The following is a 14,066-nucleotide window of genomic DNA, read 5'->3' as shown; positions in this document are numbered from 1 at the left end:
AGTTTTACTCGTAATAAACATATCTTTTTCTACGGCATTGATAAAATGATCAGAGTTCTAAATATAAAAATTATTATAATAAAATCCGTTCCAAAGCTTTAAAAGGCCATGTTTTCAGTTGGCATTAAACGATACTCCAATGAATATTTAACGAGTTTTTAGTTAGTAAACGAGTTTTGTTTACCCTGCGTAGAAGAACATGTGCACCAGTGAATATCAATCATCGTCAACGCCCCCAAGCAGAGCATATTAAATATCTTGGTATGTTACTCCTAACCTGGAAGAAGCACATACTCTTTAAACGGAAACAACTGGGACTTAAATTATATCAAATGTTTTGGCTCATCGGGCGCAAATCCAAATTATCATTAGATAACAAGGTATTGCTGTATGAGTCTATACTCAAGCCCATTTGGGCATATGGAATCCAACAACTATCCAACAACTACCAATACCAAAATAAGGTGTTGCGTGCCATTGTTGATGCTCCATACTATATTTAAAATAAAGTGATACAACGCGACATTCCTCTAGAACCTATAACAAGTGTAATTCAACGTGTTTGTTGAAGTACTTCGAAAGAGTGTCAGTGCATCCCAATGTACTCGCTAATCAGCTAAATATGCGAGGTGATAGTGAAGTGCGTAGACTAAAACCTTTAACACCACCTGATCTGATTACTACACATATGTAGACCTTAGAATAAGCTTTAGAATAAGACTAATTAATTAAGACAATATTTTATACAGAAGATTGCTTAATGAAGTGATTTTCTACATGCCATGTATATATAATATAGACATAAGAAATACCTATTGCCAATGGGGCAGATAGTGGACTCACGAAGAGTAATAAAAAAAATAAACGGGTTTTCAAAAACTATTAATATCAGGGTGCAGTGTTATAAGAGAAAATAATTGATGAAAATACAATTCTTTGTGGAGTGAATTTAATTAGTAAAATAAGCCAACTTTATTTTTTCAATAAGACCGTGATCATAAATATTCCTTCGTAGAGCAAACATGAAACAAAATAATCTTGCAATAAATGAAGTGGCAGACCTCTCTCCTTTCGAGTTAGTATGGGATGAACTTGATAGAAAGGCGAATAATCGACATCTATTAAACTTATCAATACTCTTCCTACATACATATTTCCTCGTCCCTTACATGTTGACCGCACTCCTGCCCATCGTCAAATTTGCCTGAGATTAACGTGAAGCCAACGTCAACCCACAGGCTTGATCATTTCTGCCGTCGTTTGTTTGGCTCTACCAGTCTTACTTTATGCATCACCATCAGAAATTAATTTCATTGAATGTCTTGCAGAGCTGCATGCCACCCATCTCATCTAGAGGCTCAATCACTGTGTTTACGGTTCCACTCACTTTTTGAATGTTTCGTTAGTAAATTTCCTCAACTTAAATATAACAATATCATGAAAAATTATTGGAAAAATTGCAATGGACGTGTTCGTTCTAAGTAAAATCAATTATTGTATAATTTTATATAAAGCTTTAGTTTAAAAGGCGGGTCAATGATAGCAATGGAACCAAACAATTTTGAACTTTGAATTTGAATGATGACATCTGGCATAGATTATTAGCATTATTACCATGGACTTGCTACTTTAGAAAGGCCCACAAGAAAAAGTTTAATAACTAAATTATAATTATATGAAACCTGTATTATATACTAATGTATTTAACTTTTACATTTTACTAACATTTGAACTAGTAAGAGGCACTACTACTTATTACATAAATATTCTACAGATGATTTAAATAATTAACGCCAGAAGGAAAGATAATTTATATCAAAATTCTCAATTATGCTGAACAATTATTATCCACGTAATTATCTAACTCCTTATTGTATTGTAAATCAAAATATCAACAGTAATCAGAGCAGTAACACAAAAGAAGCATTTCCGTTTACTTAATAATCACTAAGAGTCAAATATGCTGAATATTATTAAATATATGGTTTGCATTTGTTTTTATATGTTCACTATAAATTCTTAGAAAATTGGACAAACATAATAGCTTCAATACAGTTATACAGAATATATTAATAGAGCACTATTTCAGCAAACCTCAAGAACTCCTTTGCTTAAGCTTATATTATTCCAGAAATATTACAGAACTCAACCCAGTATTTCTCCAGTGATATTTAACAAACAAATTATCTTTGTTTTTGTCGTTAATTATTAAAATCACCTATGAATATGTATGTAATTGAAGTAGTGTCTCTTTATTACTAGTACAAATGTGAGTAAAATGTAGAAGTTAAATACACTAACATTAAATACAAGTTTCTTAAATTTTATTTCTTATTTATTAACATTGTTATAATTATAAATTTGCTAATAAATAGCAATGTAAAATTAAGTAATATTTCTATCATCATGCTTTTAAATTAACGGTAACTTCAAAATTATTAGAAAGAGATCTAGGTTTTTCAATTTTAACAAGTGTTATATTGTTTTTGACGTATAGTTTGGTGCGGATACGAAATAAGTCCAAATATTTTCGAAGCATTCAAACATTTTTGACAGCTTAACTAAGTTAACTAATTAAGAGACTGTCATTGCAGATACAATGCATTATTTTCGAATCAACATTACATCTTGTTATATATATATATATATATATATATATATATATATATATATATATATATATATATATATATATATATACGTAAAAATATATAAATGTATTATACAACGTCGGGCAGAAGCCCCCGCTACCATATTATTGCCGTTAACTTTGTCCTTTGTTCTGTTTAATAAATTACTTGGTCTTTACATTTTTTTCGTTATGATTGAAAAATTAAATCTGCTAAATGGTGACCGCGATTCGCTACGCAACTTTCGGCTTTTCTTAAAGCATTTTTCATGACTTTCTGCAACATCTGTGGCTGAATTTCTTCAATTTCGTGGCGAATATTGTCTTTAAGATGTTGAATCGTTTGGGGCTTATTCACATAAACTTTTGAGTTTAAAAATCCCCATAAGAAAAACGCTGGTGTTGTTAAATCCGGAGATCTGGCTGGCTATGCTAAATAGCCACTTCGCGAAATTAGTGTTCGTGAAAAAACGTCAATCAATAAGTGAATTATTGAAAAAAGTGTGTGAAGTCTGGCCGCATCTTGCTGAAACCACACGTCTTCTAGTCCTTGCTCTTCCATTTCCAGCACAAGATAATTTCGAATCATGTTTTGGTAACGTTAGGCAGTAACAGTAACCGCAACACCTTGGTCATTTTCAAAAAATAGAGACCAATGATGTCTCCAGCATGAATACCACACCATACAGTTGTTTATAGTGGATGCAATGATGTTTCATGAATTAATTGAGGATTCTGTGTTCCCAAAACCGACTGTTTTGTCCAGTCGTCAGTAGTGTCAGCATACAACAACTTCGTGCCCACTTCCAGTATATTATACCATACACACTTTCTTGCAATATTCAAATTTGTCTCAGAAATAATTTAACAAAATCTTAAATAATTTCCAATACAGGAACAAATTTAGTTAAATGGTTTAAAATAGCTTTGGATCGGATGCCTGACAGCCAGAACATCGTTATCAAACCTGACAAAACATCTACCGGTGAGCACAGGAGGTTTAATTCTCCAATAATTGACTAAACACGAATAAACAACTGATTGTAATTCCTATGATTTTGGACCGAACCTGTGTGGGGTTTGCTTTGAATTATTCTGATTTTTTAAATACTTAATCATTCTACGTTCTAAAATGTTTGATACCTAGGCTGACCGAAAGGCACTTTCTTTCTTACGATGGTAACAAATTGGATACTTGGAATAAAATACATTCAACAAATTAATTTGTATAATCAGTTTTACAAAAGAACACTTAAAACTTATGTATACACCCTATGTAATAAGGTTAAAGTAAATAAATATTTAATTTAATCTATAATGGTTTAAATAAAAGTGGCAGAAATGATAAAATTTTATTCAAAAATTTAATTTTATTGTCATACACTTTCGTATATTTTCTAGGTACCTATGTTTGTAGCCTATTTTCACAAAAATTTTATATGAATATTAATTAATGGCATCTCCCATGTATTGTAGAGAGCACTTGATTAGGAAATACTATTGACATACGACGAAAAAGATATATTGAGAAAACATTTAACCTTTACACTGAAACACTACCCAGTTAATTAAAATAACCGCTAGAAAGTCCCAATCTCTATTCAGTTCGAGTATCATCGCGTGTTACTGAAGCTTTTCACAATCGAACTAGCTGATGTACTATATGGAAAAGATCTTTAGCCACATTATTATTAGGCATTTATAATTGTTAGGACGTGTATTCTTAATTTCTTTAAGCAGTTAATCATATACATTAATAAGATTTGGTATTTGTGTAATGGATGTCTTTACGTTAATTTTAGTAAAAGTTCCCTAGTAGGTGTAAAAGTATAAATACTCCGTCGTATAACAATGTGATTGTACAAATATCAGGTTATTTACGTTTCACTTAGACAGTTTCGAACTTTCCGGTTTTATCTGAATTAGAAGATCTTGTCGCCGAACAGTCGAGCATTTCTATGTTCCAGATACAGTTCAGTTACTATTTGACTTTAGAATTTAATGATGTGCTAATTGCGTCAAAATTATTCCGTAGGAAAGTACGTATTAGAGTGGAGCAAATTTTCGTCTCTTTTAGACCTGCTTCAAAAAACAAAATTTAACATTATATTGGTCTATATTGATTATAACAAAATTGTATTTACAGTAGGACGTTTGTGTATACTAACATATTTAATAAGTTTGTAAAAGCAATATGCAATTTCCGGAAACAGATGTGAAAAATAATTTTATAATAGTCCAAAATATCTTACATTTTCTATGTAATTCCCATAACATAATTTCCATAACAGCAATACTTTTCCAACGATCTATCGATATTATTTCTATAAAATATATAGTGGTTTTCCGATAAAACTGTAAAATATCCCCATTCCTTTGATGGTTTCTATCCAGGAAAGATTTTGGTGAGATTTGAGAAGGGCCAAAAGCTAGGGATAGCTTCCTCTTCATGAGTTTTACTATTACTCAAGATCAGTATTGCAATTGGTCCCATTCAATTATATTAACAGCTATAAATCCTTTTTTTTTATAAAAAAAAATCACAAATTTATTGATTAATGTAGTATGTTATATTATAAATGTGAACATTTTTAATATAATTAACGTTCACTAAATTAAACTTAAGGATTAATTTTGAAATATTTTACTACATTTAATAATATAGTTTTTCTTTAGTTTTTTTTTGAATTTTCAATTTATTCAAACCTACAGGGGTTGTCGTGTGTGAGCTATGAATATTCAGTTCGAATTGGAATAAATAATAAAAACAAACACTTTTGTTACCCGTTTATACCTCCAACAGCGCCGTTCGCCCATTAAAATAAATAAATATACACTTGCCTCAGGTTACTTTTAGCAATTTAGAGCTACCAACGTATTTTACTCCATGTCAATTGAAACCTGCCAACGTATTTTGCAACAACCACATGGTAGTTCTAACAAGTTTGTTACCCATTCATTGTACTGACTGAACTAATGTATTGGTAGTATTTTGAAAACCCAAATCTACTAGCTTTTCTAGATAATAGATTAGTTGCTAGTGGGATACTACTAGCAAATCTAACATAAATATCCTCCAGAGGTTCCAAATTAAAGTGTTGAGAGTCTTGTCGATGCACCATATTACATCTTCAACAAACTAATTCAGCACGATATCTCCTTAGAATCTATAACGAGTGTGATTCGAAGTGTTAGTGCAAAGCATCTCAATACGCTCGCCAAATATGTGCGCGATGACAGCGAAGTGCGTAGGCTCAAACGTAAACTTCCATACGAACTAATTAACAGACACATAGAGTGAGATATAATATCTAGAATAAGTATAAGTAAGGATAGTATCTAGGATAATATTTAGATTATAAGTTTGTACAGCAGATCACTTACTGAAGCGATCTACTACATATCAGTAAGGTTATATTGTATAATGGAAATCATATTATAATACTTATGCGCCCACGGGCAGATTGTTGAAGTTCTAAGAGATTAATAGAAAAAAAGTTATCATGTGAATTACAGCATACATCGTATAATTTTTACGGTATTTTACATATATCAGCATCTGCTGCAACGACGGAGAAAGCGAGGTTTTTGCATCATGTAGTTATTGGGGACGAAAAGTTGAATCACTCTGAATAATATGAAAATATATTTATATATATATATATATATATATATATATATATATATATTTATATATATATATATATGCCAAAATTTGGGAAATCATTCTTCCATGAAAGCTTGAGTAAAAACAGTATTATTCGGAAGACCATCAAAATCAGACTGCCGGACCAAGGTACAGGCAAAAAGTAATTTTGCTGTAATAGTAAGTTGTGCAAACGGGGCAATGACCACGTCCATCCTGTTGGTCGTTTCTTCACGAGTGAGGTGTTATATAAGGCGATTGGATATTTTAAGAAATCGCTCTTATGCCTGGTGGTACATATTCCAATTTTCAATTTTTCCAATAAGTCTTTTCGTAAAAATAAAATAATTTTTTTTGAAATTTCTAATTTCTTAAAATTATTTCCTTAAATCCTACATTTCTCATAACATGTTAATGATACCAAATTAGATTAAAACCTGTCATTGTGTGTTGACATCTTCTAATATATTCTATTTTTGGGTATTTTACAGTACTTAGTAAATGCTGGTGATTTACCTTTACTGTGTCTTTTTAATTCCTTTCAAAATCTCTTACGCACCATCTGGTGTCTGTCATCTCCTTTTTTAATTATATACTTTAGTTTCTATTAAGTTTGTTAGATTGATTAACATCAATTGAAATAGTGGCACTTCTGTCTATTTCATTGTAATAGAATTGCATCATATTAGTTTTGGTACGGAACAGTTAATTATAACTGCACATTAGTTTTTCATGAATTAAACATTATTTTCTGTTACGACAGTATATTAGGTAATGCCCAAATAAACCAATCAGAAACCGATCATGAAGTATAAGGAAAGACAATTTAATATTTTGAATTATGTTTTGATAGTCTTACGGTTTTAAATCAATGCAGCATGTAATATTTGTCAGCTATAAATATCAGCTTATTGTAATTTAGTACGTGTTATTGTACATTCATCAAATTTATGACAATATATTTTTAAGGCATGATTACTCTTAGAAACTTACACCATATGTTTCGTATTATGTATTTAAACTGTTACTAAATTTATAATATGCGTTAAAAATTATTGGAACGATTGAAGTAGTGCTGCAGTATGCAATGTTGTGCGTAGGAATAATGATTTTTTTAACAACGCACGTAAATATCTTTTCTTGCTTTCTGCAGTTGGCACCTTAAAATTGGCATTAAGTTGCCCTAGGTTGTTACCAAAACAAATATTTTAGCTATCTCTTTTTTTAAAATATTTTTCAGTAAAATCTCTGTGCTCTACTAAGATTTTAGTTATTATAAAGTAATACTCTAAACATATAAATGCACCCTCGGATGAGAGAACTAAAGTCGAGGATTATATTAATTTGAATATAAAAAGTAAAAGAACATGTCCTTCAGTAAAATAGAATAATCATGAACATCCGCAATCCGCAATTCCGCTTCAAATGTACTGGCTAAAAGTGCGTAAATCTAAATTCTCGTTAGATAACAAGGTTTCGCTGTATAGGTCAATACTTAGGCCCATTTGGACCTATGGTATTAAACAGTGGGGCACTACTAGCAAATCTAACATAGATATTCTCCAGAGGTTCTAAAATTGTTGCGAGTCATCGTCGATGCCCCATATTACGTGTCCAACAAACTGATTCAGTGTAATATCCTCATAAAACCTATAACGAGTGTGATTCAGAGTGTTAGTGATAAGTACTCTGAAAGACTATTAGTGCATCCCAATGCACTCCCCAAACAGTTAAATGTGCGCGATGACAGTGAAGTGCGTAGGCTCAAAATCAAACTACCATACGAACTGAAAGAGACACATAGAGCGGACAGACTTTAAAATAACTTAAAATAGTACTATAAGATAATAAGATATAGAGAGAAGATAATAAGATATAGGTAATACGATATAGATTATAAATTGTACCGTAGATCACTTACTGAAGTGATCTTCTATATGTCACGATAGGGGGCCCCTTCCTCGAGAGCCAGCTACTAAATCATGATGAGGTTGATGATGAATTGAAGATCCCTTTCCATTGATTCTAATTAAATATAGTTTAATAGTTTCAACAACCAATGGTCCGCAAAATATATCAAAATAATCCAGAATTACCCTATTTTATTTCTTGTAATTCAATCAACCACTCTGGGGATATCTAGTAAATTTATATATAACCAATACATAAAAAGATCTAGATTATTTTTAACTTTATGTTTTGTCGTTTATATTTTTTAACAACAAAATTAAAACACTATACCTCTTAGCCGAAAGATAAAGCACAGTCGCTAAATGTCGTCCCCTACCGTATACCGAAACAAAAGTTAGTTACGCCAGTCGGCCATCGCAAAAATGTTACGTCGATCCCACAATTTATTTTAAAAAATAAGAAAACCGTTCAAGGCTTAATTAATCAAGGGATCAGATGGATATCAGAATATAAAATGTGTTTTTTTTATTGAAATTATTGACGTAATTAGAATTCCTAATAACGTCCCCATATGTAGACTTATTATCATCCCAGAACGATATATGGTTCCTTCACCTTACTTTTACAAGTTTCGCTTTCCCTAACTATTCTCAATGCCCATTTATTATTTGCCTTGGTTGGTGCAGTGGCTAAGACGACAGAACGGTCTTCCTACTGTTGCGGTAGCCGCGGATTGGAATACTGCTAACCAGGCTGGGTAAAACCGGATATCTTCTGGGATGGTCTCTAAATTAGTCACTGACCAGTCGATAGGTTTAGTGCCGTGGACCGCGTTTCGGAGCCAACGTTAAACTGTAGGTCCAGTCCAGATAAACCCTCGTTGATAAAAAAGAGACTTTAAAATATAATTATTAATTAAAATTAATTTTAATTTATTAAAATGTAATGTTAAATTAATTTTTAATATACTTTTCTATATTTTTTCTCTATCCTTAAAATGCCAAAAAGAAACTTGTGGCAGAAAAGCTATTGATGTATGAACAGGAGAAATGGTTTATAATAAAGTTGTAAATTTCGTTGTGGTTCGGAGCCCACGTTAAAGTGTAGGTCCAGTCCAGATAACCCGTCGTTGGTATAAAAGAGACTTTAAATGAATATATATATATATATATATATATATATATATATATATATATATATATATATATATATATATATATATATATATATATAGAAAAGTATATTAAAAATTAATTTAACATTACATTTTAATAAATTAAAAATAATTTTAATTAATAATTATATTTTAAAGTCTCTTTTATATATATATATATATATATATATATATATATATATATATATATATATATATATCTTTTTCTTTGTGGCGCTGCATGACAATATGAGAGCACATTCCGCAATGAGGAAACAGCAATGTGAAACTCAAATAAATAAATAAAAAATAACACATTTTTTTTGTTCGTGTAAGTTAAAACTAATGAGTGGTACATGTCTAATAAAATAAATTATAATACATTTGGTACATATATCCTTAAATAATTCTGCAACTCTTTTTATGAATATTCATTATGCTTTAATTTTTATTATGTGCCACTTTCTTGAAATTTTAGAGGTAAGGTAAGGTTATTTTATAGTGTGAACCGTTGAATTTGTCAATGGTACCCTGCTCGTCGTATTTACTATACTTTCCTTTAAATCATCGCCTTTTCTCATCAATTCTATATGGTTTGCCTTGACAATAAGTCTACGTATATAAAATCTTGAGCAGATTCTTGTATGGTCCTTAAATTTTTTCATTGTGGACATCAAATATTCCCAAAAAAACTAAAAAACCTTAAAATAGCGATGGACAATAGTGCGAAAAATAAAAATTTATTGATTCTTAATATAATAATATGATAATGATAATGTTGGATAAGGATAATGTTGTAAAATCATTAAATACATCATCAACCGGAAAATCAATCAAATATAATTAACATTAACATTAACATGCCAAACATTTTTGGTACTGAAATGTATCTTTCTTTATTCTTGAGCCGATATAGTCAATTATACAATATGTAAAATTTTGTTTGATCTATCGTATCACATGTGTGCGTACCTTTAGGGTAAGCATTGATTAGCCCGTTTGTCTAAATGCATTTACTTATCTGTGTTTACTAGCGTCTTAAATATTTATCTAATTCCTGAATAGTGGGATTTTAATCTTAATGAAGCGGTTCATCCGCATTTAGTGCTATTTATAGCTCATAAACAAGTTAAACTGTTATTTAACTCTAATTTTGTTGTACTCATGAATTTCATACTTTGGCAAAATATATAGTAGACTTCTAGCACAATCAGATTATGATTACTTGAATGAATTTTGATGATGAAAAATTATTTATAGGAAAACATTTAGTTGAAACAGTAGAAAATGTTTAATATCTACTATCAATACATACATATGTATTTTACTCTAGTAAAATCGTATAACCATTTTATTTTTCCCTTTTCCCTTTCCCTTTCCATGTCCTTCTACAATTTGTACTGCTTACTGTAAAACTGCCTTAATGATGTCTGGCTGGCTTCAAAAGAAGCTTATAAAAATCACTAAGCTTGTTCGGGATTATTTGACAAAAAACTATTTGTCCCTGACAATTTTTTGTGAATAAAAATTTATTTAAAAACATATTTGAATAACTATGACGTGGATGATATCTATAAATCAGAGGATTATTGGAATAAGTGGGTTGAATGAAGAATTCTATTGAAAAATAAAGTCATTTTTATAAACAAAAATCTATTTTTTTTTTAATTCATTATTATTAATTAAATTTAACAAATTAATTTTCGGAGTAATTTAAACGTGGTGGGTGGTGAGATTTTATAGTGGAATATCAAAATGTTACAAAGTGTATGAAAAACTTAATAACATTTTATTCATTTTACTTCATAATGGGTTAAATGAATAGCTATCAGATTTCTTCATGTTTTTTCAGGGAATTTATTATATTAATTTCGAACAGTAATAAGTTAAATGTGTGTTATTTGTGATTATAAGAGATTCAAACAAATGGTAGTATGGCGATGTAAAATGCGCTGAATGCATCTAATGAAGTTTCCAACCAATCTTTTTCCCTCAACCATTTTTCTTCAATCGCGTACTTACTCCATGTTTCACATTTTTTGATGACAATGCAGGCTTTGCAAACGTTTGTTAAAATTTTCTAGGCATCTAACAGCATATAGTTTAATACCTCTTTGCCGTTAATATTTTTATTGCGATATTTAATTTCTGCTGTAAAAACTTCAGGCGAAATTCGAGGCGATTTGATGCAATTTCTTAACTTTTTGATTGACAATCGAAATACTTCAAGAAAATCGAGAGAGCTAAACCGAAACGAAAAAGTTAATCAAGAGAAATATTGCCTATTATTGCCATAAAAACAGTTAAAAGTATTTTACTATTTATCATTCACAATTTTAATCTTTTTGTCTTATTATATTAACAATTTTGACAAATTGCGTTCCAAAATGCTGCTATATTAATATACAATTATTATACATTGGTATTTGCTAGCAAACTACCAAAAAAATCATAAAACTATATATATTATATATAAATCTATGTAAGCCTAAACTCGGTACATTTTTGTCAATGTCGTGGCTAGGACAATGGAGCTAAAATGTTAAAAATTAGTCGAATGAAACTAGTAGAACCAAAAATAGTAACTAAAAGTACACGACTGAAATAGTCGATAGTAAATAGTAAAAAAATCAGTCGGACCGAAAATAGCAACTGAAAGTAGTAGACTGAAACAGTCACTAGTAAAAAGTAGTAAAACCAGTCCAACCAAAAATTAGCGACAGAAACAATTGATAGTAAAATGTAGTCAATTACTAAACAGTCGATAATGAATTTCAGTCGAAAGTTTTCAACACTATTCAAAACTGTTTTACGGTTGACGTCTAATTCTGTAGGGGTAAAATAGTTACGAAAATAACTTTCTGAAATCTCCGTTTTTAAAGCTAAATAGCTTTTGAATAGATAGAAGAATGACGCTACCTTTGTTTCTAAAATGTTCTATAAACTCTACTTTTCAAAGGCACTATTTAACTAAATGAATGCTTCATTGAACACGTATTACTAGAAATATGTGATTTTAGAGGAAATACCAATAGTGGTTATTAGTATTGGCTAAAATAATGAATAACAGAGATAAAAAAAACTTACCTCTCATCACAGTTACAGTGCATCAGTGTGTTCAACCTCCAATTGAACAAGCCATATTTAGTTTCAAATCCCCCTATCCAAAACGGACAAGATAGATCATGTTTTCTGCAACACCTGTCAATAAAGAAAATAAGTTCTAAATCATGGTACAATTATCGATCTACTTATACCTATCCGTCCTGGAGAAACCTCCTAAGCGAGTGTATTTATCTGCTGAATAGCCCTTTCCACACCATTTTGTCCCAGGTACCCTAAATATATCCGTAACTTCTCGTTTGGATCTGAAAAAATATGTATATAGGTTTGATAATGCTATTAACTAGACATGTAAATATATTTAAAAAACTTTGACCAAATCAACTTCACTTAAATAACTTCAACATCTAGTTTAGATAATAACAAATAGCTTATTTTCTGTCACTAATTGTTTAAGTAATATTTTTTTGTTGTTTAAATTGTTTGAATCTCTGGAGTAAAGTCCAAAACAATTTATGCAGTTTTTTAGCTTTCTTTTTTTTTCTTTTGTTATGGACGTTTCTCTTTTTTTGGTTTTTATTGGTTCTAGTGTGGTACAGTATTGTAAGACCGCTTCTCCAATCTGATTTGAGTTGATGTATTTATTCATTTAATCGGCATTTATTTATATCATTTATAGCAAAGTGTCAATGGAGAAAGTATTTTTGTTCGTGTCTGTAGTTGTTTTAAAAGAAAAAATTATAAATGAAATATTTAACAGTCTATTAACTACAGACCTTTATATTAACATTATTATTAACAAGCTTTATATTAACGGGGAATCAGTAGTATCCGATTATCATCAGTTCTTGTAGTATTTTTTTCTTTCATTTAATTAAACTCACGACCAATTAATATCCAATCCATGTTTTCTAGTCAATATTTTTTCTTATATCTTATAATATAATCAATTAATTTAATAAATTAGGTTTAATTAGGGGGTAATCTTTATTAGATAGTTGATGTACTAAAAACAATTGTGTATTAATTTAAATTTAATTTAAATTAGGCGCCAGAATATTAATCACACTGATAATGTGTGATAACTAGTTATCGGAAATATAGTTAAATTAATCACTTAATTTAATTATGCATTTAATTACTAGCACTGTTTGTGTACTCTATCAATAAATACTACCACCTATTTAAAAAAGAACCTTATCTGAAACGACAAAATATCATGACGAAGCAGATTTCTGTAATAAGTATATTCATGTATGTTCCTTTTGTAACATAATATTGTGTGTTGGTACGTCTGTTTAGTTTAGTTTCCTACGATGGAAAACTAGTCGAAGGTAAAACAAATAACTGCTACATTCCGAGTGAAATTATTTGTATAAATAAGCTAATTCTTTTTAGATCCTGCAGTAAAATTCATGTCTTAACATAAAATTTCCCGCTTTGTAAATAAATACGTGCATAATGCAGAGCAAACGCTGACGTTTTATGTTCTGTTAACAATTTGGATTTATTTTAAAATGCGTACTATTCTTAAAGAGGCCTTCATTTAATTAGAGCATCGTCTATTAGTCAAAAGTAACTGACTAAAAATTCGACGCCATATTAATATTCCATCCTTTAAAACACCATAAAAAATACAAAAAACAGATTTAAAGCACAGCAGG

General features: G+C 30.0%; 1 protein-coding gene across 2 annotated transcripts in view; it reads right to left on the bottom strand.

Moving 5' to 3' along the window:
- Positions 1 to 14,066, bottom strand: part of LOC143189433 (uncharacterized) — a 204,764-nt gene that overhangs the window by 71,073 nt on the left and 119,625 nt on the right. For both annotated transcript variants that reach the window (XM_076393840.1, XM_076393839.1), the window contains exons 4-5: positions 12,597 to 12,707; positions 12,427 to 12,540 (exon numbers count right to left, since the gene is read on the bottom strand). In XM_076393840.1, the coding sequence (XP_076249955.1) occupies positions 12,427 to 12,540; positions 12,597 to 12,707 (225 nt within the window). The remainder of the gene's footprint in view (positions 1 to 12,426; positions 12,541 to 12,596; positions 12,708 to 14,066) is intronic.

The sequence above is a fragment of the Rhynchophorus ferrugineus genome, unplaced genomic scaffold, assembly GCF_030347505.1.
Source record: "Rhynchophorus ferrugineus isolate W39M unplaced genomic scaffold, kcgeb_rfMv2 rfM1, whole genome shotgun sequence".
Classification (NCBI taxonomy): domain Eukaryota; kingdom Metazoa; phylum Arthropoda; class Insecta; order Coleoptera; family Curculionidae; genus Rhynchophorus; species Rhynchophorus ferrugineus.
The sequence above is the reverse complement of the archived record's forward strand: the minus strand, read 5'-3'. Positions and strand labels throughout refer to the sequence as shown.